At 47.5% G+C, this 23,890-nt stretch overlaps 2 protein-coding genes across 5 annotated transcripts; one reads left to right on the forward strand and one right to left on the reverse strand.

Annotated features, from left to right (window-relative positions):
* Positions 1-702: 702 nt before the first annotated feature.
* Positions 703-14,012, reverse strand: LOC118796161 (protein ANTAGONIST OF LIKE HETEROCHROMATIN PROTEIN 1-like). Of its 2 annotated transcripts, XR_005005843.1 has the most exons (4): positions 13,666-14,012; positions 11,660-13,081; positions 4,332-4,467; positions 703-1,468 (listed from the first exon to the last, which is right to left on the reverse strand). XR_005005843.1 is itself a non-coding variant. In XM_036555012.1 (2 exons), the coding sequence occupies exons 1-2, from the start codon at positions 13,828-13,830 to the stop codon at positions 11,954-11,956; spliced, it is 1,293 nt and encodes a 430-aa protein (XP_036410905.1). In that variant the 5' UTR covers positions 13,831-14,012; the 3' UTR covers positions 11,333-11,953. The 2 variants fall into 2 exon arrangements, 1 of the variants encoding a protein (XP_036410905.1); XM_036555012.1 differs by lacking the exons at positions 703-1,468; positions 4,332-4,467 and having other exon boundaries at positions 11,333-13,081.
* A 1,326-nt stretch (positions 14,013-15,338) lies between these two features.
* LOC118795923 (fizzy-related protein homolog) lies at positions 15,339-23,581 on the forward strand. 3 transcript variants are annotated; one of them, XM_036554714.1, is made up of 14 exons: positions 15,339-15,620; positions 16,129-16,273; positions 17,242-17,370; positions 17,745-17,808; positions 17,951-18,081; positions 18,175-18,257; positions 18,546-18,729; positions 20,078-20,143; positions 20,235-20,337; positions 20,478-20,662; positions 20,779-21,012; positions 21,204-21,308; positions 21,391-21,483; positions 21,949-23,581. In XM_036554714.1, the coding sequence occupies exons 2-14, from the start codon at positions 16,205-16,207 to the stop codon at positions 21,988-21,990; spliced, it is 1,488 nt and encodes a 495-aa protein (XP_036410607.1). In that variant the 5' UTR covers positions 15,339-15,620; positions 16,129-16,204; the 3' UTR covers positions 21,991-23,581. The 3 variants fall into 3 exon arrangements, with proteins under 3 accessions (XP_036410607.1, XP_036410606.1, XP_036410608.1); XM_036554713.1 differs by having other exon boundaries at positions 15,339-15,576; XM_036554715.1 differs by having other exon boundaries at positions 15,343-15,407.
* The last annotated feature ends 309 nt before the right edge of the window (positions 23,582-23,890 follow it).

The following is a 23,890-nucleotide window of genomic DNA, read 5'->3' on the forward strand; positions in this document are numbered from 1 at the left end:
TACATTATTGTGCTTGTTGGTCCATCTAAACCTATTTCTATGGTAATGAAAAGTTTTTGAGGGGGAGTCCTTGTCACCTCTCATGTAAGTATTCTGATTTACACATGGCAAGCGGACTCCGCCTCCTGTCCTTCCCCATCTATATCCGCATAATGTGTACAAGTCAACTAACTGGGAGCTCTTCCACAAGAATTCTCCCAACACAGATTTTTACAACGGTGATAAAGAAAGATCATAGTCATGTCATTTACAAACAGAAACAAAAGATTTTTAAGGTTGCAGTGTTGGGAATCTTTTTGATATTGTAGTTTAGCACTGAAGGATTAACACTCATTACAGATAAACAGGATGTGCCAAAGTCCAGACAATGACAACTGACTCATATAATCCTTGTTATTGTCCTTAGACCTGACAGTCATCATGCGCTGATCACTGCCACTGTCTGCTGCCTCTGCAGAGCAGGCAATAGCAGTGAGAGGAATGAATGCATGAATCCAGTGCAATAAATACAGTTTCAGTCATTTCTTTATTGGCAAGAGGATAACCTCCAGGTCATCTGCTGCAAGCACTCAGATACATATAGCTCTAATACACTTTACAACAATCTTCAATGTTCAAAGTCTGTATGTCCATATTCTTCAGCTAATTAACACACACACCTTTGTACACTACAGGTTTACAGCAGAATTATGAGAGTGCTCCACAGACATCGTATGTTTCCAAAAATTTTACATTTTTTCAAAAGCTAAATTTGAACAGTGTCAGCTGGTAAAAGAGAATGGAAGAAGGTTGAAATCTCAGGGAACACTGGTGTTACAGAAATGAACCTACACCAGGCCACTGTGTGCGTATCAGCAAACAGATGATCACTACCTGAAGAGCTGCAAAGTCTGCCCGTGGCTGCAGACATCAGTGTATAAAATAAGATCCACATGGTGGCTTTTGTTAGATGTATTATACTGTTTATAAATGCAAATAAAAATAAAAAATAATTCAGGTCAAACACTTGACACATGAAGTCATCCCTATGAATTTTCTGTATGGTAAAATTAGGTGGCTGTTCTCTAGGGCAGTGTACAGTCCTGTTTTGAGGGTGAGAATTTCGTAGAGATTTGTGCTGTGTAAATAGCTGGGGGATTACGGTAATGTGGGTAAGAGGGGAGTAGAGGGAGGGGTAGTGGGAGGGCAGGCAAGGTAACTGAAGGTTTTGTGGTGGTGATGAAGGGCACCCGGTGCTGGCTGGGTGTGGCTGTTGCTATAGCGCTGTGTGGCTGTTGCTATGGCGCTGTGTGGCAGGGGAGCAGGGGGGTGGAGGCTCTCTGCTGTGGCCTCTCTGCCTGCATCTGCACTGCCTCCCCCTCCCTGTCCTCGCTGAGGCTGTCCGTCATCCTCTCCTCCACCGCTCCACGCTCCCCTCCAAGGCCACAGCCACCATCCTCTTCATCAGTTTGGGGGCCGAGAACCCAGTCTGTGCAAAGAGAGAGGGAGAGAAAGTCTCAGGGACCAGCATGCTGGAAGCTTCCCACAGTGTTACCACACAGACACGAACACCTGGAAATGTTCACATGTTCACACCCACATATTCATACAGTTTACTTCATATGCAGACAAGTGGCAGGGCTCCAAGATCACATGGTGAGGATGATGCAGGCAGAGGTCAGAGGTCAGGCTTGTTGGCACATTAGCACACACAGCACAGGGAGTCCATGAGGAGCAGCATGATGCAGGACTGGGACTCCAATCGCATGTCACACATGTTACCTGCCAGGTCATGGATCAGGTCCTTGATCAGGTGACCCACAATGGCATAGGTTGCCACAACAACAAGAACCGCGCCCACGAGAACGTAGAGCACATGACGGGGCAGAGTGAGGGCGTCACGGGGTGGGGGGCTGTAATCCAGAAAGTACACCCCATCACCCTCTTCCTCAGGGACCTGCAGGAGCCGTCGGGGGTCATAGGTCATCTGAGAGTTGTTCCTGGACACGCCACTCCCCACAGAATGCTGTGCTTTCAGTGCGGGGGGGGCCATGGCACCCCGCTGCTGCAGGTGCGTGGGGGGGGGGTGCAGACAGGAAGATGCAAACACATTTACACAACCTTCCCTTTCCCAAGGGAAAACATGGCGATGAACACAATGAAACATGCAACAAAAAGATTAACTGTGTAGGTGTTGTTTAAACCTTCCTCTCGAATCTTTGTTTGGAACATAACAACAATACTATTACTACTACTACTAATAATAATAATAGTAATAATTATAATAATATTACAAATAGTTATTATTATTATTATTTATTAATGTTGTTTTATTATTATTCATGCTTAATGTGCATTCTTGGTTTATTTTCCTTGGAAAAGCAGTCTTTTGTGATTGTTGTAGTAGGTCAGCAGGGTCAGCAGGGACGTCTAATAGGATTTGCAGGAAATGGGCCACGACTGAGCCTCCGTCTGCCAGGACCTGAGGGACACAGAGTGCCTCACAAAGAAGCTTATGGGCTTATTCCTCTGTCACTCCTCACTGTCTGCGCCACCAGCTCCGCTTTCTGTGCCCAGGTGTTTTCAGGCTGCTTGAGAAACGAAGTGAAAGCGGTGGGAGATGAAACAGGATTCGTGTGCAGGAAGAATGATGTCAGAAAGAGAGTGATGTGCAGACAGGTGTGCAGGAAGGGGAAAGGGTGTGCAAACCCAGAGGTCGGGCTTCTCCCGAAAGCCAGTGTGCGATTTGGGTGACACTGGTGAGACTTAAAGCTTTGCTCCACGTCTACACACAGATGGAAGAAGAAGAATACCAAACAGCCATGTCTCCCCCCAGCATGGCAGACACTCACACTGTGGAAGAGTTTGGAATGAACAAGACAGGGCTTCAGTTAGGAGTCCAGAGCCTTTTCTCAGCTCACTGGCATGAAGTAAGAATGAGAGAAACAAATCGATAAAATCAGTAAAACAATATTGTACGAACAACTTTCATACCTGTGAAAGCATGCACAATATGGACAAATTAGTAAGTTCGTGCTCTATCCGGTTCTTTCTGTGCGGAGTCAGGCTCATGTGCAGAGCAGAACTGCACTCTTACATCACAGACTCAGTCCTCCCCAACAACAGGCTGGCCGCACCCTCAGCAAGCGGCGCAACAGGGTGTCTGTTCAGTCTCAGATCACCACATGAGCACAAACCCCCATTCCTCCCGCTACGCTGCTGCTTGTGCCCTGCCTGTACATTAAATAGGCATTTTAAACAGCAAAACTCTGCTTGAACTCGAAAAAAACAGGACGTTTTTAGACACTAATGGATGTCCTCTACCACAGATCAAAACCCAAACTATGATTAGCTAGAAGAAGGCTGGGAAGTAAAAACAGAGAATATTCAAAGTAAATGCTAACATTTGTTTCTTAATGAAAAGTTAAGATAATTACAAAGCCAAATGACACCTCAAATGTAGCTTTCCTTTCCATTTCAATTTTGTTGGAAAGGAAATGGAATGATTTTGAATGTCATTGCAATGCCAGTCTTACCTTTTCGTTTGATATAAGGTATTCCACACGCGAGAGCCCAGAAACAACTCCTCGGGTTTATCTCAGGCTGGTAATGGCACTGGCAGACAATAGTAACGAATTTCTCACGTTTGGCTGAGGTAACAAAACCTCTCTAAAAAGCATTAAAAAAAACAATGCAGCAAAGATTTTTGCTTAGAAATGTGTCAGCTGAGCTGCACTGAAGCTACTCCTCTTCATCCTTTATCCTCATAATCTCTGAAAAGATGAAGGTCCAGAACATGATGATCATGCTGCAGTTGATGAAGGTGATGCCCATCATTATGGGATGCAGCATGGTGGCGGCGTTCGCGGTAATGGATTGGTAGCGTGGCGGGTCCTTGCGCGTGGCTGTCAGCGGCAGCGCTGCATCTGTCCACTGTGCTCTGCTGGGAAGGACGACCTGCACCCAAATCCATATTCCCTCCACACTAATCCTGCAGTGTGTCATCGCTGCGAGCGCCGTGACTCACACAGCGCTCAGGAGCCCCACACACACATATCTGCTGGAACGATTTTCTCAGAAGCCAGAAAAGGCTAGAGAAGAGGTGCAGTCACTGACTGACACATGTATCTACTGTACCGGACTTACTGGAGGGCAAACCTCCCAATGCTGCGTGGCATTCTGAAGTTATGAGTCGTTTTGCCCCATTAGGCCTTTTATTGTTGGTTTTTAAAGCAGCCTTAGCTGTAGCAATAGAATAGCAATTCATATCATTATCTGGTCATGTGGTTTGAGCTTGATACTGAATGTTCTGTCTGATGTAAATCTAATGAGAGGAAAAAATAACTGCTTACCTTCAAGGTTAGAACCCCAGCAGCCTCAGAAACTTCCGGCTGTATCCCTCAGATTTCCCCTGTGTGTCCGGAGAGAAGGGCCGTGCTGAAAGGCTGTTTCCAGCTTCTTCAGTGCATGCAGTCACACTGCTGTATCCTACGAGAGGGAAAACGCATCATCAAAGCAAATCAGAAAGCCGCTGTTTTCATCCCAGTAGTGTGTGAGATTTAAGCCCCACCCCTGCTCACACATCTCTAATGGTGCCCAGCAGCTCACGCGGGTCTCTGGGACAAAAGAATAATGAAAATTCATGCTTTCTTGAGAAGTCTGCATTTTGTTCCAGTATTAGTATGTAAATGAAGTCAACATTGCTAACATTTAATTAGCCAGTCTTTTTCCATATTTTTGCTGAAAACAAATAATGAGAGCAAGAACATCTCTACTCAGGACAGAACACAGGCTGCTACAGTACCTGCACTGTGGGTCCATGGGCTTCTCAGCTGAAGCTGTGGGAATGGGGGGGGGGGGGCAGCTGAACGGAACCCAGAGAGATGAGAACTGCCCCCCAGTGAAAACTGTTTACAACAACACTACAAGCTACCTAATTCTAACTGGTTTGGAGTTTGTCTATGGCTGGTTAGGCTGGGTTTGCTGGCTCTTTGGGTTCCACGTCTCCCACTTTCAGGAACGTTTCTGCTAAGATGAAGACCCAGTAGATGATGGTCATGGAGGTGTTGATGGAGACGATGCCGACCATGATTGGGTGCAGCATGGCGTCAGTGACTGCACGGGGTTCCTTTCTCCAGGGGTCAAGCACTCCTCTGTCCTGGCTGAGAGTGAGACAGTGGTTCCTCTGCCTCTGTGCTGCTATGCCTCTCTCCCTGCCCTTACCACAGTGACCCAGCTCTTAAATAGCCCCTCCCAAAAGCTAATCCTGCAGGCTGTCTGCATCCTTAATGCTGCACTGTCTGCCCTCACCCTGCTGTCTGAGGTAGAACCTGTGCTGCTGCCCAGTTTATGTATCCATATCTACTGTACATTTCAGCCATCAGTTACATTATTCAGCCATTATTCACAAAGCAAAAGCGTATCAGCCAAACTTTTTCAAAACAGGAGGTAATAGCACATCACAGAGACACCCCCCTCATCATGAACACCCGGGCCCCCCCCCTCTTTGCAGTCCCCTCCCCTCTACTCATCCTGGCTATTAGAGGCAGCAAAATGAGACACTGTGTTTGTGTGTATTATACCATGGGGGGAATCCCCATCTTTGCTGTGGGGCTCATCCACACTGCACAAGCGATGAAAAAAGACACAGCCGCTGCCTCTAATCTCTGCACGCATATGGATCTCATCCTTACCTGCCTGACCCTCAGTGCATATGTCAGACTCCTCAAAACATCAGAGTCCCATCCACCTACAGTTACTGCCGTTTCCTGCCCTCACACAAACTCCTCCCCTCGGGGCAAAATGCCCCTTTTGGTGTCGCTGTAGCAAAAGACTGAAACTAAAGGACAAACTTGTATGTTTTCATAATATTTGTTTAATTTCCAATGACACCAATTTTGAGACGTCAGATGCTTGTGTTAGCGTGCTAACTGGGTTGCCAGCTATATCACAACCTATTTTGAAGTGCTGGGTGACAGGTTAGGAGGCCTGCGTTAGTCAACATACCAGGCCAATCAGTTTTAAAATCAAAAATTTTACAAATGCATTTTGCAGGTTAATTGGGCTTATTGCTATTTTAGTAATATTCTTATGGATTTGATTTATCTGGTAGCAAGGTAACCAAACAATTTTTCAGTTTTGCTGGCTAAAACAGCAAATCAGCATACAACCTTTTTACGGTGTAGGCACATTCTGACCTTGTCCTGCATCAGAATAAAATACGCTGACAAAACAATGGAGTTTGGGGTCTAGGGTGGTCAGTCTGGTCTTACATCTATTAACAGTGCAGAAAGTGCTGTTAATGAGCTTTGTTAATGTTTTTAACTTGTAGATAATGTACAAGAACAATTTTAAAAAGCTGATGCAAACCACACAACAGTAGCATGTTGTGCAACCAATCCCATATGTGCTCAGTTTTTTTTGGTTGTTTTGACTCTGTACTTCAGCACATTGTATTTGAAATAGTATTATTTGGATAGAGGTAGTAGGAAGTATTTAGACAGATTAACAGCATAGCTTTATAAAGTGGTCGTGTTTAGCCCTTAGCTGCATATGTTTTGCATGCAATGACTGCCTGAAGCCTGTGACGCACAGACATCAGCAGAGGCAGGGTATCTCCCCCGACGATGCTCTGCCAGGCCTGTACTGCAGCCTCAGTTCCTGCTTGTGTTTGAGGGCTTTTTGCCCTCAGTCTTGCTTCAGCATGTAAAATGCAAGGTCAGTCAGACTCAGACATTTTTCAGCTTTTAGGATTCACACTTACACACCCGTATACCTCTTAAAATGGGCAGTACAAAACTTCCCACGGTGAATTAAGGCTGTACTGAAAAACCACACCTCCCTGCTCAGAACCTGGTTACCAATTAAGTTTTTCACTGAGTTATTAGTGAGTTATTACAGAAAGCAGTTGCAAGACACTCACTTTAATTATTAAAGCTAAGCAAATACTTGAGATAAATCAGTTGTGGAACTGAGATTAGCTTTTTCAATACTTTTGTAAGATGGCATAATTTAGAAATGTCAGTATGAAAACTTTAGGTTTTATGCTGAAGCAGCCTACACTTATTCTAACTGTTCTGGGACAGTTGCATCAGGCCTCTCATGACACTGTGCTCTTTTGATGTTTGCAGCTGTGTTCTGTGACTAAATGGACATGCTGCAAGACAGCATTAACTGAAGCACACCCTAATCACTACTGAGAGTGAGCCCGTATTCGCTGCACTGGAAACATGTCCTGCAGTACAGCTGCCGGGACCTGTTTATGAGGTAAAAATAAGGCAACAAGAGCCGCTGCAGGAATGGATTAGGGCTCCAGTCTGACAGCCTGTCGCACCTCCCGTGCAGCAGCGACCATGGCACCATGAGTTGCAGTGTAGCGAGACAGAGCAGCACCGTAACGCCTCGCGCTCCAGCCGTCAAACAGCCTGGTGATCCAGGTGTGACTCCTGTAATGCCACTGGGCCAAGCCGACAAGCCGATAGACAAGCCGAGCCCGACACAGAGGCTGAGCCTGACACAGAGGAGCCGAGCCTGACACAGAGGAGCCGAGCCCGACACAGAGGCTGAGCCTGACACAGAGGCTGAGCCTGACACAGAGGAGCCGAGCCCGACACAGAGGAGCCCGACACAGAGGAGCCGAGCCTGACACAGAGGCTGAGCCTGACACAGAGGAGCCGAGCCTGACACAGAGGAGCCGAGCCTGACACAGAGGAGCCGAGCCCGACACAGAGGCTGAGCCTGACACAGAGGCTGAGCCTGACACAGAGGAGCCGAGCCCGACACAGAGGAGCCCGACACAGAGGAGCCGAGCCTGACACAGAGGCTGAGCCTGACACAGAGGAGCCGAGCCTGACACAGAGGAGCCGAGCCCGACACAGAGGCTGAGCCTGACACAGAGGAGCCGAGCCTGACACAGAGGAGCCGAGCCTGACACAGAGGAGCCGAGCCTGACACAGAGGAGCCGAGCCCGACACAGAGGAGCCGAGCCCGACACAGAGGCTGAGCCTGACACAGAGGAGCCGAGCCCGACACAGAGGAGCCGAGCCCGACACAGAGGAGCCGAGCCTGACACAGAGGCTGAGCCTGACACAGAGGAGCCGAGCCTGACACAGAGGCTGAGCCTGACACAGAGGAGCCGAGCCTGACACAGAGGCTGAGCCTGACACAGAGGCTGAGCCTGACACAGAGGCTGAGCCTGACACAGAGGAGCCGAGCGCCTGCAGTTCTACAGCCAGTGCAGGGAGCTGGGCCCTTCCCGGGCTCTGAGTGGCTGGGGAAGTTTACATTCAGAGACCACCCCCCACAGCACAGAGACCACCCCCCACAGCACAGAGACTGCTACAGCACAGTGACTGCCCCCATAGCACAGAGACCACCCCCACAGCAGAGACTGCTACAGCACAGTGACTGCCCCCATAGCACAGAGACCACCCCCACAGCAGAGACTGCTACAGCACAGTGACTGCCCCCCACAGCACAGACTGCTACAGCACAGAGACTGCTACAGCACAGAGACTGCCCCCACAGCACAGAGACTGCTACAGCACAGAGACTGTCCCCACAGCAGAGACTGCTACAGCACAGTGACTGCCCCCCACAGCACAGACTGCTACAGCACAGAGACTGCCCCCACAGCAGAGACTGCTACAGCACAGAGACTGCCCCCACAGCAGAGACTGCTACAGCACAGAGACTGCCCCCACAGCACAGAGACTGCTACAGCACAGTGACTGCCCCCCACAGCACAGAGACTGCTACAGCACAGAGACTTCCCCCCACAGCACAGACTGCTACAGCACAGAGACTGCCCCCCACAGCACAGAGACTGCTACAGCACAGAGACTGCCCCCACAGCACAGAGACTGCTACAGCACAGAGACTGCCCCCACAGCACAGAGACTGCTACAGCACAGAGACTGCTACAGCACAGAGACTGCCCCCACAGCACAGTGACTGCCCCCCACAGCACAGACACTGGGATGTGTGGAATACAGCCTTCAGGGACTTGCTGTTTGCTTAGTTTGTGTTAAAACAGTATTTCTTTACAGATTTGAATCTTTTTGTTTTACTGAAAGGAAGATATTGGGACCCTGCCAGTGAGTGAACTGTTGACTTATTTTGTGGTAATGTGCTTATTTAGTGGCAATATTTATGCAGTAATTTCTGTGTCAGTGGCCACCAGCATCAGCCCATACAGTGCAGCAACACACACTCATCTCTCACCCTCATATTTATACTCATATGTTCTGTAGCGAAGGGCGAGAGCAGTCACCCCACCCAGCCTCGAACCCGGGTCTATAGGGTACCAAACATGCGACTTTGACCGCGATACCAAAGAGCCAGGCTCGTTGGTATGGCAGTCAGAGCGCATAGTCAACCGTAGTGACAGCACTCTGTCACACTGCCCTTCCCTTTGGGAAGCACACTCATGCGCTTCACGCACCATGGCGTCCCTCATGCATTCTCCTGCCGTACTTCTTCCATCCCAGGGTGCCCCTCTCACCAGTGCTTCATCCATCTCTGGGGTCCCTCACACACCGGGATCAACCGAACCTGGGGGTCCCTCAAACAGCTCACACACCGGGCACACCTCCAATGGCCTCGTGGCAAGCCATCCCACTGCTAACACCATTTGTAGCGAAGGGCGAGTGCAGTCACCCCACACCCGGTTTTGAACCCGGGTCTACAGGGTACCAAACGTGCGATTTTGACCGCAACGCCAAACAGCCACACTCGTTGGTATGGCAGTCAGAGCGCATACTCAACTGTAGTGACGGCACTCCGTCACATGTTTTATTAGTATTTATTCATGATTTGTGCTTTTGTTTAAACTCTGCAGTTGCAACATTGAAAAATGAAATTAGGTGTTGCTATTTGAGTTCACTGTATTCACACTATGAACAACTGAAAAAAGCTGTAATGAACCCATGAGGCTATGAGGGAGGCATAATTCGATGTATCAGAGGATTTGCAATAATGTATTAAGACAGGAAAACAGACTGAGTTGGAGAATAATTAGTGGAAGAAGATGAGAGAGAAAGTGTAGCTGGTCCCAGTTTGGCCATGTGGCTACATATTGTTTCATCTGAATTGTGTTAATATGAGATTACATGCTTCACAAGTGCAGATGTGTAAGCAGTCAGACCTCAGGGAGGTTGTAGTTATTTCTGTAGGAAACCCAAAAAGGGACACTCTCCATGTTGTTGAAGACTGGGGTACACCACACCAACACTTATCCTGCACTGCGGCTCCTGCACCTACAGCAGACTGCCATGCCCTGAGACACAAGTACGTTATATGATAAAAAGCTTGTAACACAACACTAGCAACACGTTGCCATACTACGTTTTGCTAGGAGTTATAACAGCCAACAAACAAATCTGATACCTTCATCAATTCTCCCAGTCAGCAGGATTACTGAATCCTCTTAAATATAATCCCAAACCTAATCACTCCTCACAGGCCCAATTCTAAATCTTACACTTTAATCAGCCCAGTGGGAAAGCTGGACTAATGCTAGCTGTATATACCACAGACCGCTAACCAGCAGGTGCAGCTGAATGTTGTGTACTGCTGGAGATGATAATAATAAAACTGATATGAATGAGACAAGAAATGTGTTTTGCCCGAAATTATGTAAGTTTCAATATGCAGCGATCAGAGCAAATAAAAAACAACCTTTATTCACAAGGTCACACACCAATCACACACCAACCAAGATCCCCAGTGCCAGAGGCTTCTGATATCTGCATATCATAGCCAGCATGTACTCTACAGCACACAGGATCTTCCCTTTCCTTTAAAAGGTGAAGACAGACAGACTTACTTTTCTTATACAGGCTTCAACAACAAAAAATGCAACAAATGAAACATGGAGAACATGGAAACATTCCAGAGACAGGAGGCCATTACAGGCACTGACAGAGGAACACACTGTGATCCATACTTGCCTGTATGCGATGTCCTTGCTCAAAAAAATCCCTGATGACTATTAAGTTCAAAGATACTAGGGTAAACTCTTTGTATAAAGTGAATATTGTCATGATTCCAGAAACAAATACAAACACTTAGAGCTTTGAAGATACAGTATTTGTCCTGAATAATTTTCTCCAGTGTGTTTCCTTTCTGTGATGCAGGTTTTCCTCAGTGACTATGTCCACAACAAGGCAGAGAATCCTTCCTGCAGAATTCTGTAAATACTGACTATAGTACATAATGCTACATAGTTATTAGTAAGGTATTGCCAGACAGGAATGTGGAGGAGAGTCTGTTCAGAATGCAGAAAAATTCTGTTTCAGACTATTATGGCTATCGAGGATGGCAGTGTAGTATACTAGTGAGGACCAGGACTTGTAACCGAAAGGTTGCTGGATTGATTCCCCACTGGGGCATTGCCGCTGTACCCTTGGACAAGGTACTTACCTCAAATGGATAACAGATGTATTTCACTCTGGATAAGAGCATCTACTAAATGACAATAATGTTATGTAATCTAGATAGCCTCAATACTATCTAGTGTTACGTTAGCTAACAATTATTTCATGATTTAACCATTACTATGACTATTATAATGTATTATAGTACATACAACACTAACATCTCTACACACTGTGCACTGTGTCCATAGTAGAAAGTGAGGGTAAACAGTGTTGCACAGTGCGTGATGGGAAGTGGCACATACCGTGCTGTCCTGCTGCACATATCGCAGGGACAGAAGACCTCTTCTGTCCTCTACTGGCCATTCAAGGTCACACAAGCAGATATGTGGCATTAACAAATTAGATGAGGACACAGAAGTGCCACAGTATGTGTTCAGCCTGTGGAGCTCAGACATGTTCTGCTTTTGGTAAAGCTTAGTGGACTCAGGTGGCTCCATTTTCATGGCAATAGTACCTAACTACCTCAGTCAGGGTGAGCAGCTCTGCTGAGAGAGGAGTTTGCAGCCCTGATAGAGCTGCTTCTCTAAGCAGAGTCTTTAGTCCTGCTGCTGCTGATGCTGCTGCTCAAAGTAGTCACAAAAGAGGGAACGCACTTCCTCTGCGGCAGGGTCATCCGCTGAAGCTGGCACGGTGTCGCTGGGCTGCGGGCACTCTGATTGGCTGACGGCCTCCAGCCACTCCTCGCTGAAGATGTCTCCGTGCACCTCGCACACGTTGTGCAGGATGCAGCAGGCCAGGATCATGGTGGGCAGCAGGTCCAGGCTGCAGTCGTTGCGCTTGTGCAAACACTGCCAGCGGGCCTTCAGCCGCAGGAAGGCATTCTCGATGACGCTGCGTGCCCGGCTCAGCCGGTAGTTGAAGGCTTGTTGGCGTGGGGTGAGCTGGCCGGAGTCGGAGTAGCACTTCAGCAGCCAGCTCTGCAGGGGGTAGGCTGCATCACCCAGCAGCAGGTACCTGAGCGGCCGCCCCATGAAGCTCCTGGGAGGCTGGGGGGAGAGGCCCCCCTCGCTCGCTGTGGCCCACAGTGTGGAGTTCTGCAGGATGGTCACATCCTCGGTGCTTCCGGGAAAGCCTGCACAGACGTCCCAGAATTGACCCAGCCCGTTAACCACACCCTGCAGCACCACCGACAGCCAGCCCGCGCTGTTCCAGTAGTCAGCTGTGTTGTTGGAGGGCGCGATGATGGCGATGTGCAGGCTGTCGATAGCGCCTATGCAGTGCGGAAAGCCCCAGCGTGTGTTGAAGAGGCGCGCCGTGTCCTCCATCTCCTGCTCGCTGGGCTGCTGCAGGTACAGAGGCTTGAGCAAGGACACAATGGCGTGACACACGTCCCGCACACACTTGCAGACGGTGGAGCGGCCCACACCGAACAGCGTGCTGATGGTGCGGTACTCCACGTTGGTGGCCAGCCGCCACAGCGCAACAGCCACACGTTTCTCCAGCGGCAGCGCCAGGCGGAAGTGAGTGTCCTGCCGCGTCAGCCGCGGCTTCAGCTTGTTGCACAAGAAGAAGAATGTGTCCTTGCTCATGCGGAACTTTTCCAACCAATCACGGGGCTGGTACTCCTTCATCACCACCCGTTCCCACCAATCAGTGCTCTCAATGTTCGTCCATGCCCGTGTGCGGTAATTACAGGTGCAGCGCGTGTTGCGTGCGATTAGCATCTGGAGGAGCGGGAGAAAGGGAAGGAGTCATCGCAAAATCTGCAACCAATCACAGCTAAAACAGCTGGCCTAGCATAATTACAATGCTGCCGTGCCATAAACTCTCAGCTGTAAATAGTAATGTTCTACATCGCCTGACAAGATTAGAGAAACAATAACATTGCAGATGTTTTTTATAATAAGGATGTTCGTTACCAGGAGAACCAACCCGCAGACACCACTGTGTGATGAAGGCGGCGCACTGCTGCTTTGCTCCCATTACGGAGCTCATTTTCGCCGTCTACGTACTGATACTTTTCACGTTGCAAGTAGTACAATAGTGCATATTATCATGACCGGCAGTTACCCACTTCTTTGAACGTTAACTAGCACTCTTAGCAGTAGCTAGGTAGTGGGTAATCCAAGTTTCCCCGTTTTACCAGGACTTCAGATATCTAAAGACACGGCCGCCTCACTCAGTGCTAACATTACGTACCTATTGCTAACATTGCTGGCAAGCTGTCGTGCACAGGCAGCACAGTACAAAAACATCTCATCAAATCACGCCGATATATTTAACGTGCCATTATGAATGAAACATTCACCATCAGCATCCGTCTTTGTCTCTGAAAGAAGTACTGTCTGTGCCGGACTCGGCGCTGGATCTCACTGCGTCTCTGCGCATCGGCGGTGTTTAAATCCTTCCTGCGTTTTAGGAGCATGTACATCAGCAGGAACATCAGCGGCTGCACAGCGTCCTCTCCAGCCATTTCCAAGCACAGACAACGTAGAAAGCAAATACAACATAAACGATTCAAATCATCCAGGCGCCTCCACGAAACCACAGCGGGAAATGCTTGACTGGTCACTGAGGCACTGCCAGCGTCGAGCCCGGAGGAAGTGATAGGACTGCAGGGGTATTTGTTCCGGGGATAATCCAGAGTAACCTGCTGCACAAATTCTGAAGTTCCTGACGCGACGTCGACTCATTGATTATGAAAAAAATAAACAGATACGCAGTTTTTTGAACCGCAAGCTACGGTTAGCTAACGTTAGCTAGCACTACACATATAGTTAGACTACGGTTAATAGTAAAATAGTAAACCTTATTACGTTTTTAATAAATTGCATAGCCTCAGCATGTGCATACATGTGGAGGTTTACCTCAGGGCATGTGTTAGTGTTGTATTTGGAATGGTAGGATGTTGTATACTGTGTTGCACTTACATGTCAGTCGAGGTACGTATTTCTGATCTCGCACTATGCTTGGTACTGAGGCTCGGCCAGGTGTGGTTAGCGGTGACCTGTTGCACAAACTTTTCATGCGGCTAGATGCACCTGTGTCAGTCGTTCTGGAAAAGAGTGTGTGTTAGCTGACAGTAATATAATCTAATTACATTAAATACTGAAGTCCACTTCCTCACATACAGATACGCATAAGAAAGAAGGATGATGCTTGGGTAGGGGGCTGAGATGTAGCCTGAGGAGGGGGGTCTTCAGTCTCTGACCAAAGATGGCCAGTGTCTCTGAAGCTCCTTCCACCACACAGCGGCAGACAGTGAACACGACCGGGGTGCGAGGTTACGCGACGACGGGACAGGTGTGCTGAGCGAGCAGACAGTTCTTGCTGGTGTGCAGGGTCGGATGATCGCTTTAAGAGAAGAGGGAGCCGTGCTCCTCACCTCTCAGTAGTGGATGCAAGCCGTCACCCCCAGGATGAAAATAAAACATCCGGGCCAGAACCTCTTGTGACCAACCAAAATGTCCTAGGAGGAAGGAGGACCGAAGGAACTCCGGAACAGAATATCTTGGTATAATAGAATATCCATGAATTCTTGAACAAGCAGGTTTAAATTGGCATGTTACATTTCTTTGTAGTTGTTAGGCAGATGCTCTTATCCAGGGTCACTTACATAGCTTAAATTTTTTTTAACAGTTTATTCATTTATACAGTTGAATATTTACTTTTTTAGGCTATGCCAGGCAAGCACCTTGCACAGGGGCACTACACCAATGGCCCATGTGAGAGGTATTCCTTACATTCCCATACAAGTAGCTGAGGCAAAGTGTCTGCTGCATTACCACACAGCTTTAGCGAATGTATTCATACAGACAGGTAGTATGATATTATGAAGTGAAGATGATATAAATAAACCCCATCACTGGCAGCAGAAGCCGTTCCCTTGGCAACGGATCGCATCTCGTTGTTTTCGTTCAAATGCCGTGACGTCAGCGCGTCCGTTCCCAGAGTGCAGTGCGGCACTGGCGATAACACAGGTTGGCCACCATATTGTGGAAAACAGAAGGAGAAGCCCCAAATTGCAACAACATATTCTGTTACAACCTGGTAGAAACCGCACTCTTATCGCATTAAGAAGAAAATTTGATGGCAGGGAAATGTCCTTGAACTAACGGCGTTTGCTTTCGTTTTATCGACGAGTGTCGATAGGCTTAAGACGTTAGTTTAGCTACACAGCTAATAGTAGCTCCCGTCAGCATCGGGTCAGCTGCAGGAGGTAAGGCAGGATCCGAGCTGGAAAAGAAAGGCCAGGAAACATCGGTAACGTTGCTGTGGACTTTGCGTAGTTAGAGTTAACATTGCGCTCTGTCGTTGGGTAAATGAGCCCGCAGTGTTTGCGGTTTGTGTGGGGCGGGTATGTGGGTGTTAGCTGGGAGCGATCGGAGCAGAGCCTTGCTGTGTTAGCTGTATTTTAGCTGCCTGCTGGCTGGATACTTAGTTCGTTATACTGTTAGACACGTCGGATTTGCTTTGTGAGCGACTGCTATAGAAATGTTTGACGCAACAGCATGACACATTGTGAGCCATGTGATTACTTTGCCTTCCGTGTGTCTCGTGTTGTCCGGAATGAGCGAGTGAATTTGGGTCGAGCAGATGGATTTTAGTGGCTAGTTTAGTGCAAATGAAATACTCTACTCGCACAAGTAACAATGGCAACATGCCATGCATTTGTGTGTGATACTTGGTTATTTCAGTGTTTCGGGTGTCTCTGGGCGAGGGGAGTGTAGTTATGTTGTTTGTGTTTGGCTTTGTTTTGTCTTCTCTGCAGTCCAGGCAGCTTGGTGGACATTGGTGGACTCTGACCTGTTCCTCACCTCCAGCTTCCTATCCCTCACCACACTGCCATGGACCAAGACTACGAGAGACGGCTGCTACGGCAGATCAACATCCAGAATGAGAATGCCAGCCCTGTGGTGAGTGTGTGCTCCCAGACCCACTCAGCACAGCTGGGGTTACAGCAGTGAGTGGTCGTTTCATCTCCATCGTATATCACAGGATTGCCAGAGCTAATGATGTAAGGGAGGGAACCCTCACAGTAACAGGACTTTCCACTGTTCTCCTGTTAACACTGAAACTAACCACAGTGTGAGAATGGCAAACAGAATAATGGATGATTTGGTTTTTTAGTGCTGTACACTATTGCCAGTGTAATAGAAGATGAAGACACAAGGCCTGTCTTTACTGTCATTTTTGTCATTGCTGGGGGAGAGCTCTGAGGGACCTGAACGGGGCTCACCCAACTCAGACTCTGCCAATTCCCACTGCTAAAATAATGAAGACAGAAGAGGCAGAAAACAGAAAACCTTATTTTCAGATAAACAGAATAGCGTAAACAAACATAGCATATGCATTCCAAATTCATTGGTACAAACAAATAACTGTCTGAAAGTGCAGACTACACCTCCCATAATCCTTCATAAAGACCACATTTTGAGCATGTAGAGTTTTTGCTCTTGACATGGCATGCTTGCCTCTCAGAGGCGGGATCTCAGAGGAATTGATTCCTGTGGTGGGATCTCAGAGGAATTGATTCCTGTGGTGGGATCTCAGAGGAGTTGATTGGAGTGGCCAGGGGCGTTTCTTGCTATTGAAAAGATCGGGGGATAAGTCAAGTTTGCCTGGGGCTTGTCTTTTTTTTTGAAGGGAGATCGGCATCGGTTATATCTATCTCTATAATAAATATATATTATCGCACCTTCAGACGCTGCAAGTCAGGCTCCGCTCTGTTACATAGTCTGTCTGTTGTTTTGCTATAGAGACCTCCTTTTCAGGGCAAAAATATTCGGGGGCTAGGCTAAAAAATATCAGACCTAACGACGCCACTGGGTATGGCGGTTGTTCCGGCTGTTTGTGTGGGCTGACCTTGCTCCGCCCCCTGCAGAAAGTGACGGAGGTGATGCGGACGCTGACTCCCAGCAGCTCACCCATGTCCTCCCCCAGCAAGCATGGAGACCGCTTTATCCCGTCCCGCGCTGGGGCCAACTGGAGCATCAACTTCCACAGGATCAACGTGAGTGTCACCTTCAGCTGTAAATGACTACAAACTAAAGTTTGAGGACAAACTTTAAGTTGGCTTGAAAAGCCTAGTGTTGTGGGCTGTATCTGTGGCCACTGCAGCAAGCCCATCCTGACGGGAAAGGGGAAATTGTCAATGTAAAATCGTAAATATCTCTAAAAATATTTTAGATATTGACACAAGAAGCACAAGCAACAAAATCCCATACAGGCTAAGTAATAACAAAGGATGATGTGACATTTCGGAAGTCGTCGAACCCAACAGTACAATAGCCTTCTATAGCCTTCTATCTGTTTTTTAGTATTTATAACTCTCAGATTAGTCATTAGTCAACAAATTGGAAAAATTGATATGTTAATTTTGTGTAGGAGAATGAGAAGTCACCCAGTCAGAACAGGAAGACGAAGGATGCCACATCTGACACAAGCAAAGGTAACTGAGCCCACCCCCCACTGCTTTTCAGAGAGTGTATGAAACTCATACGCATGAGAGGCAAAGCTGGTCAGCACAGGGGACACCTTTAGCACGGTGTGGTGCTGTGAGCTGAAACACTGTTTGCTGTTGGTTCCCGCAGCGGACGGGCTGGCGTACTCTGCCCTGCTGAAGAACGAGCTGCTAGGCGCCGGCATTGAGAAGGTGCAGGACCCACAGACGGAGGACCGCCGGCTGCAGCCGTCCACCCCCGAGAGGAGGAGTCTGTTCAGTGTGAGCACAGGCAGCATCTCAGAGCATCTCAGTTTACCTTTTCACTGTGTTCAGTGTGTTTGACACGTGTGTTGTTTTGGTGTGTGTGCACAGTACTCTCTCAGCGCAAAGCGGGCCACTCCTGATGATGGCAACTCTGTCTCTCCTTACTCCCTGTCCCCCGTCAGCAGCAAGAGGTGCGTGCTCCTCTGACCTTCTGTGCTGTTTTCTGACAGCGTTCACTTTAAGGCTGTGAACTTTTTTTTACTGTAAAAGAATAACACTGTCCATGTAGAGAACTACAGATTAATTTTCACTGATTGAAATATGACAAATATTGAATTTATTTATGTAAGGACAGAAAATGTGGATCTTTTGAGAGTGTGTGTCTAATAGTACTGCATGCTTGTTTTTCAGTGAAATTGTGGAGTCAGTCAGTCAGTGTAAATCGGTCAGCTTAACTTTGCTTTGCTCTTCCTGTGCAGTCAAAAACTGTTGAGGTCGCCCCGGAAACCAACACGCAAAATCTCCAAGATTCCCTTCAAGGTTCTGGATGCTCCAGAGCTGCAGGATGACTTCTACCTGAACCTGGTGGACTGGTCTTCTCTGAATGTGCTGAGTGTGGGCCTGGGTACCTGCGTCTACCTATGGAGTGCTTGCACCAGCCAGGTCTGTGTGTGTGTGTGTATATGCTTGGGATGTGTGTGTATTTATTTTTTGTCGGTGGTTAGTGTATATTTTTGTAAATATAGTTGAAATATAAGTCAAAACTGCGGTCTCCTTGATGTGACGTGGGTTTTCACAAGGTTTTCACCGTCTTCTGTTTGTCAGATCAGTCAGGCATGTAAGATGTTCGTGAAATTACTATCCAGCTGCTGCCATTTTAACGTGACAAATACATACAGCTACAGATTGTAGCTACAGGCTAGCTAATGATGCAGGAACTCATTAATGAGTCACCGACAGGCAAATCCCCATCTTCCTGCTCAGTCTTTGACATTTCTGCAGTAGCTAACTCTTCACTCCGCTGTAAAATATTTCTCAGCTCTGTCCATGGGAAGTGCAGTGCCAGTCCATCCATGCCCCAGACATGTAGCTAGTTGGGTAACTAGCAAAGCAGCCAGTAGTGTGTTAATTTGGGTGGCTAAGTGCACAATATGAAATAATAAATACGTTTTAGACTTACTGTGAAACAGTAAACCCTAAACTCAGTGTCTTGGGGGAGATTCTCCGTGTGTAGTCCAAGGCCTGCTTTGTGTTTAAATAAACACCGTCATTATGTTGACATTGATGAATGAATTGAAAAATGGTTTCAATTCAACAAGTCTCATAAAATCAGTGGATTTTTCTAGGACTGAAATCAAAGGCAAAGTCATTGTGGAAGTTCCCTTTTAATAGTAGCACTCAGTGCAGTGCTGAGCCAAGGAGAGAGATGTGGGACCATGGGAGAGTCACAGAGCTGATGGTGGATAAGAGTGCTGTTATTTCTCTTCTGGGTTATTTGCTTTGGCAGAATTTTTTTGCTTATGTTGTACTCTACCTCACTTGTAAGTTGCTTTGGATCAAAGTGTGTGCCAAATTAATAAATGTAAATGCAAGGCTGCAGCAAGCTGGTCCCTGGTATGAAAAAGATGGGGAAATGCTGATACAGATGCCAATGGTACCAGTAATCAGATAAAATATATGGGACCATGTGCTGAAATGAAGAATACCCTCATCCAGAAAGCTACTGTGAGCTCACTGCTAGTATTTCTACAGGAAAATGTTGAATTGTTGAGAAATAACATGCATACATTGAGTACAAAATACTTTTTTGGTTTATATCTTGTCAAGTTTTTGTTGTAGCATAAGATTTCAGCATTTCAGCCGTGGCAGTGGAAATTTCAAATCAGTGCCCAAAATCTCTTAATTCCCTGCATTTTATAGGATTACTCCATTGTTGCATGCGAAAGCAAATAGTCAGTTTGATTTCCCAGCGAGTGTGCTGTCATGTCTGAGGAGAGACATCTGTTTGCAGGTGACGCGGCTGTGTGACCTCTCGGTGGAAGGGGACTCGGTCACGTCAGTGGGCTGGTCTGAAAGAGTGAGTTCCTCCTCTCTCCATCCACACTCTGAGGAATGCATGTGCCTTCATCTGGCTGGAGCTGTCGTTTCACTTTGTTTTGGGGTTTCAGGGGAACCTGGTGGCCGTGGGGACTCACAAAGGCTTTGTGCAGATCTGGGATGCAGCTGCTGGCAAGAAGCTGTCCACTCTGGAGGGACACACAGCCAGAGTGGGTGAGTGTTAGTGCGGGTGGCAGTGCAGCAGGAGCTCTGACGTGGAGAGAACCAGCCTTCTCCTCCTTTACATGATTAAACTCTTGCAGAATGACATCGTTCTTCCTGCAGTGTGAGAGGGTGTTGTATCACCTGCACAGGTGCGCTGGCGTGGAACGCTGACCAGCTGTCCTCCGGCAGTCGCGACCGCATGATTCTGCAGAGGGACATCCGCACCCCCCCCCTACAGTCCGAGCGCCGGCTGCAGGGCCACCGGCAGGAAGTGTGCGGCCTCAAGTGGAGCACTGACCACCAGCTGCTGGCGTCCGGGGGCAACGACAACAAGGTGGGGGCTCTGTGCGTGCCGGGGGGGGGGGGGGGGGGGAGGGGTTCGGCGTGAGCCAAAGCTCCGCCCGGCGAGGCGTTCGGATGCTGATGACACTCTGCTCGATGCTCCTGCAGCTGCTGGTGTGGAACCACTCCAGCGTGCTGCCTGTGCAGCAGTACACAGAGCACCTGGCGGCGGTGAAGGCCATCGCCTGGTCCCCCCACCAGCACGGGCTGCTGGCGTCGGGAGGCGGCACGGCCGACCGCTGCATCCGCTTCTGGAACACGCTGACAGGCCAGCCACTGCAGTGCACCGACACCGGCTCCCAGGTGTGCAACCTGGCCTGGTCCAAACACACCAACGAGCTGGTGAGCACCCCGCACCCTGCGCCCCACCTCCCACCCTGCACCTCACATAGCGGGGGGCATGGCAAAATTTTTTTTAAAAGTCAGTTTGGTTTCTAAGGTTACAACAGCTGTCTCAGTTTCCCTTATATAACTTAGTCTTTGAAAGGATTCCCCCTGTTGATGCTGGTGTCTGATGGCTGTACCACTCACAGGTCAGCACTCACGGCTATTCCCAGAACCAGATCCTGGTGTGGAAGTACCCCTCGCTCACACAGGTGGCCAAGCTGACCGGCCACTCCTACAGGGTGTTGTACTTGGTAAGCGCTTCAGGGAGGGCAGCAGACTGGGTGTGTGAGATCTGCTCTGTGAGGGACTGACTCTCCTCCCTCCCTCCTGCAGGCCATGTCTCCCGATGGGGAGGCCATTGTCACCGGGGCTGGAGACGAAACACTGCGATTCTGGAATGTATTCAGCAAAACGCGATCAACAAAGGTACAGCAGCGTGTCCCTCGCATGCAGTGACGTCTCTATGGAAACGGCCATTACCGTATTCCTCACACCCATTCAGTCATTTGCATCTCATGGCTCAGACTCTGGAATGAGTCACAAATGCAGGTTACACACCCGATTGTTTCTGTGAAAGTCAAGTAGCAACTGTGGGTCACTAGCCTCACGTGAGGACAAGAAAAGAACAGGGGTGAGTGAAGTCAGTCTCCATCCCTGATAAACCTTTGTCATAAACCTTTTATTGCAAATTAGCTCAGAGGAGTTGTTGCTCCACTGATGGAGTTTTAATTTGACTCTTTGAAGCTTGAATGGCTTTTTTCAAGGTTTAACTCTATTTCACTGACTGTAGAGAACCTTAAAGACAACCTTTTTGAGGCTGTTTACCTAGATTGGTTTCCTTAACTTCACAGCCAAGTAAAAATGCAGTAAGTGACCTGTTTTCCTTTGCAGGAGTCGGTATCTGTTTTGAACCTGTTTACCAGAATACGGTAATGCTGAAGGGCCAGTCTGGCCTGCTTCTGTAAACTGTAAAGAGGGAAACAATGACTTCATCATTCAGCCCAACATCGTCTGAACCTCCAGAGGGTTTGGGCAGCCATCCTGTCTCCCAGCATTGCCTTCTCATGAAGAGGAAGAGACAAAGCCAAGACGTTCTTCCTCATTCTGTTTGTTTACAAAGGGACGTGATTTTTTGGGACTGCCAAATAGACGTTTGAGTGTCTTTGTCTTCATGAATGTGTACAGTTCAGTTGTAATTGTTTTTTTTTTCCTGTGTGCAGTGTGTTGTATCAGTGGTGTGCAGTCACAAACTGTTAACAGCCTTAAAGTGGAAACCAATGACATTTAACCATAGAACTTGAAAGAAAATAATGGCAGCACCATTTTAGTTATTGACTTGCAGTTTTTATTTACCAGACAAAGTTGTTTTAATTTATAAAATAAGGCAAAAGGAAGGAGCATGATAATCAGTGAAATTATGGTCGAATATCGCAGAATATTTATTTTTAAATTGGGATAAAACTCAGAATTGCTTTTTCAATATTGAGTAGTCTAATTGAGGCAAAGAAATTGTACCATGCTTTCTGTCAAACAAATCATTTTTTAAATACATGCCTGCAATTGTAATGGTTTAAAAGCTGTTCACTTTTGAACCAGGGTGTGGATTAGAGGAATGCAGGTATTGGCTTTATAATATTGTTAATACTCTGCTCTCTAGTACAGGTTTTAAACAGCTGATACTTCAGGATCAGGGTGATGTTCATTTCCATTTGAAATGACACTGGTTTGATCGTTTTCCTCCTGCTGAATTTGGCCGGGCGTGGCTGTGCTGAGTGCCATGCTCCCCTGCCAGTTCCACTCGCTGCGTTGTACTGTACTGCTGCATTCAGTAACTGACATTATTATTGGTGAAAGAAGTTTTGGAAGTGTGCTGTGAATGGGACAGCTAATGCTGCCTTCCATGATTGAAACTGAGCAGAGGGAAGAGATCCATGTGGCTGGAGAGCAGACCATACAATCAGGCTGAAAGTGGATTCTTTGCAGAAGATTGTAGTGTTAAGATTGTATTTGCAAATTTACAAATTGCTGAGTATGAGAATTGATATTTTCCCATATTTAACTTGCATTGAGATGCCCTGAAAGGTGATTTTCACTAAGCTCTTCTCAGCCCCACAGTCTCGCTGTAGTGCATTTGTGCTCTTTGGTTGAAGTCATCTTATCCGTGGCACTTCTGTAATCTCTTAAAATTTCTCAAGGCAGGAATTGTTGAAGAGAAACAATCTGATTTTCCCCTCTGTTCCATTTGAGAATACTCTGCTTGCCTGTTTTATAAGTATTGTGTTGAATGACTTTCTGTACCATTAGAGTGAATGTTATTTATTTCAGTTGTGGGACAATGTTATGACAGTGTTGAGTGAAAATTTCTACACGCTGAATGGCGGATGACCTGTTGTTTGTATGTTGTTTTTATAATTACTTCTTTTCAATCATCCAAGATCATAACTGCCAACTTGAAAAGCTTAAAGAATGTAAAAAGTTAATCAAAGAATTTATTTACTGAAGATACTGAATAAATTCTGATTTGTGGCCCTTGGTGGTGTCTTATGCTGTGTCATTGAGTGTGATCCTTTTGTAAAATTTCCTCATTTTTAAGTTCTGCCTATTATTTAAACGTTTTTAACCCAGACTGCATGTACAATTGTAAATTGTATTCTGTGAACCTGACCGCATCACAGGTGGCAGGGGAAGCCTGATAAACACCATCTCAGTGTCAGAGAATCGCACTCCTGTGTGTCAGTTTAGCTGCTGATGTTCAGCCAGACGGAAGTTCAGGCCACACTCGATGTGATGAAGCCCATGGACAGAAAAGGTGTTCAGAGGACCTGGGGCATGT

This window comes from Megalops cyprinoides, chromosome 20 (assembly GCF_013368585.1).
Source record: "Megalops cyprinoides isolate fMegCyp1 chromosome 20, fMegCyp1.pri, whole genome shotgun sequence".
Lineage (NCBI taxonomy): Eukaryota > Metazoa > Chordata > Actinopteri > Elopiformes > Megalopidae > Megalops > Megalops cyprinoides.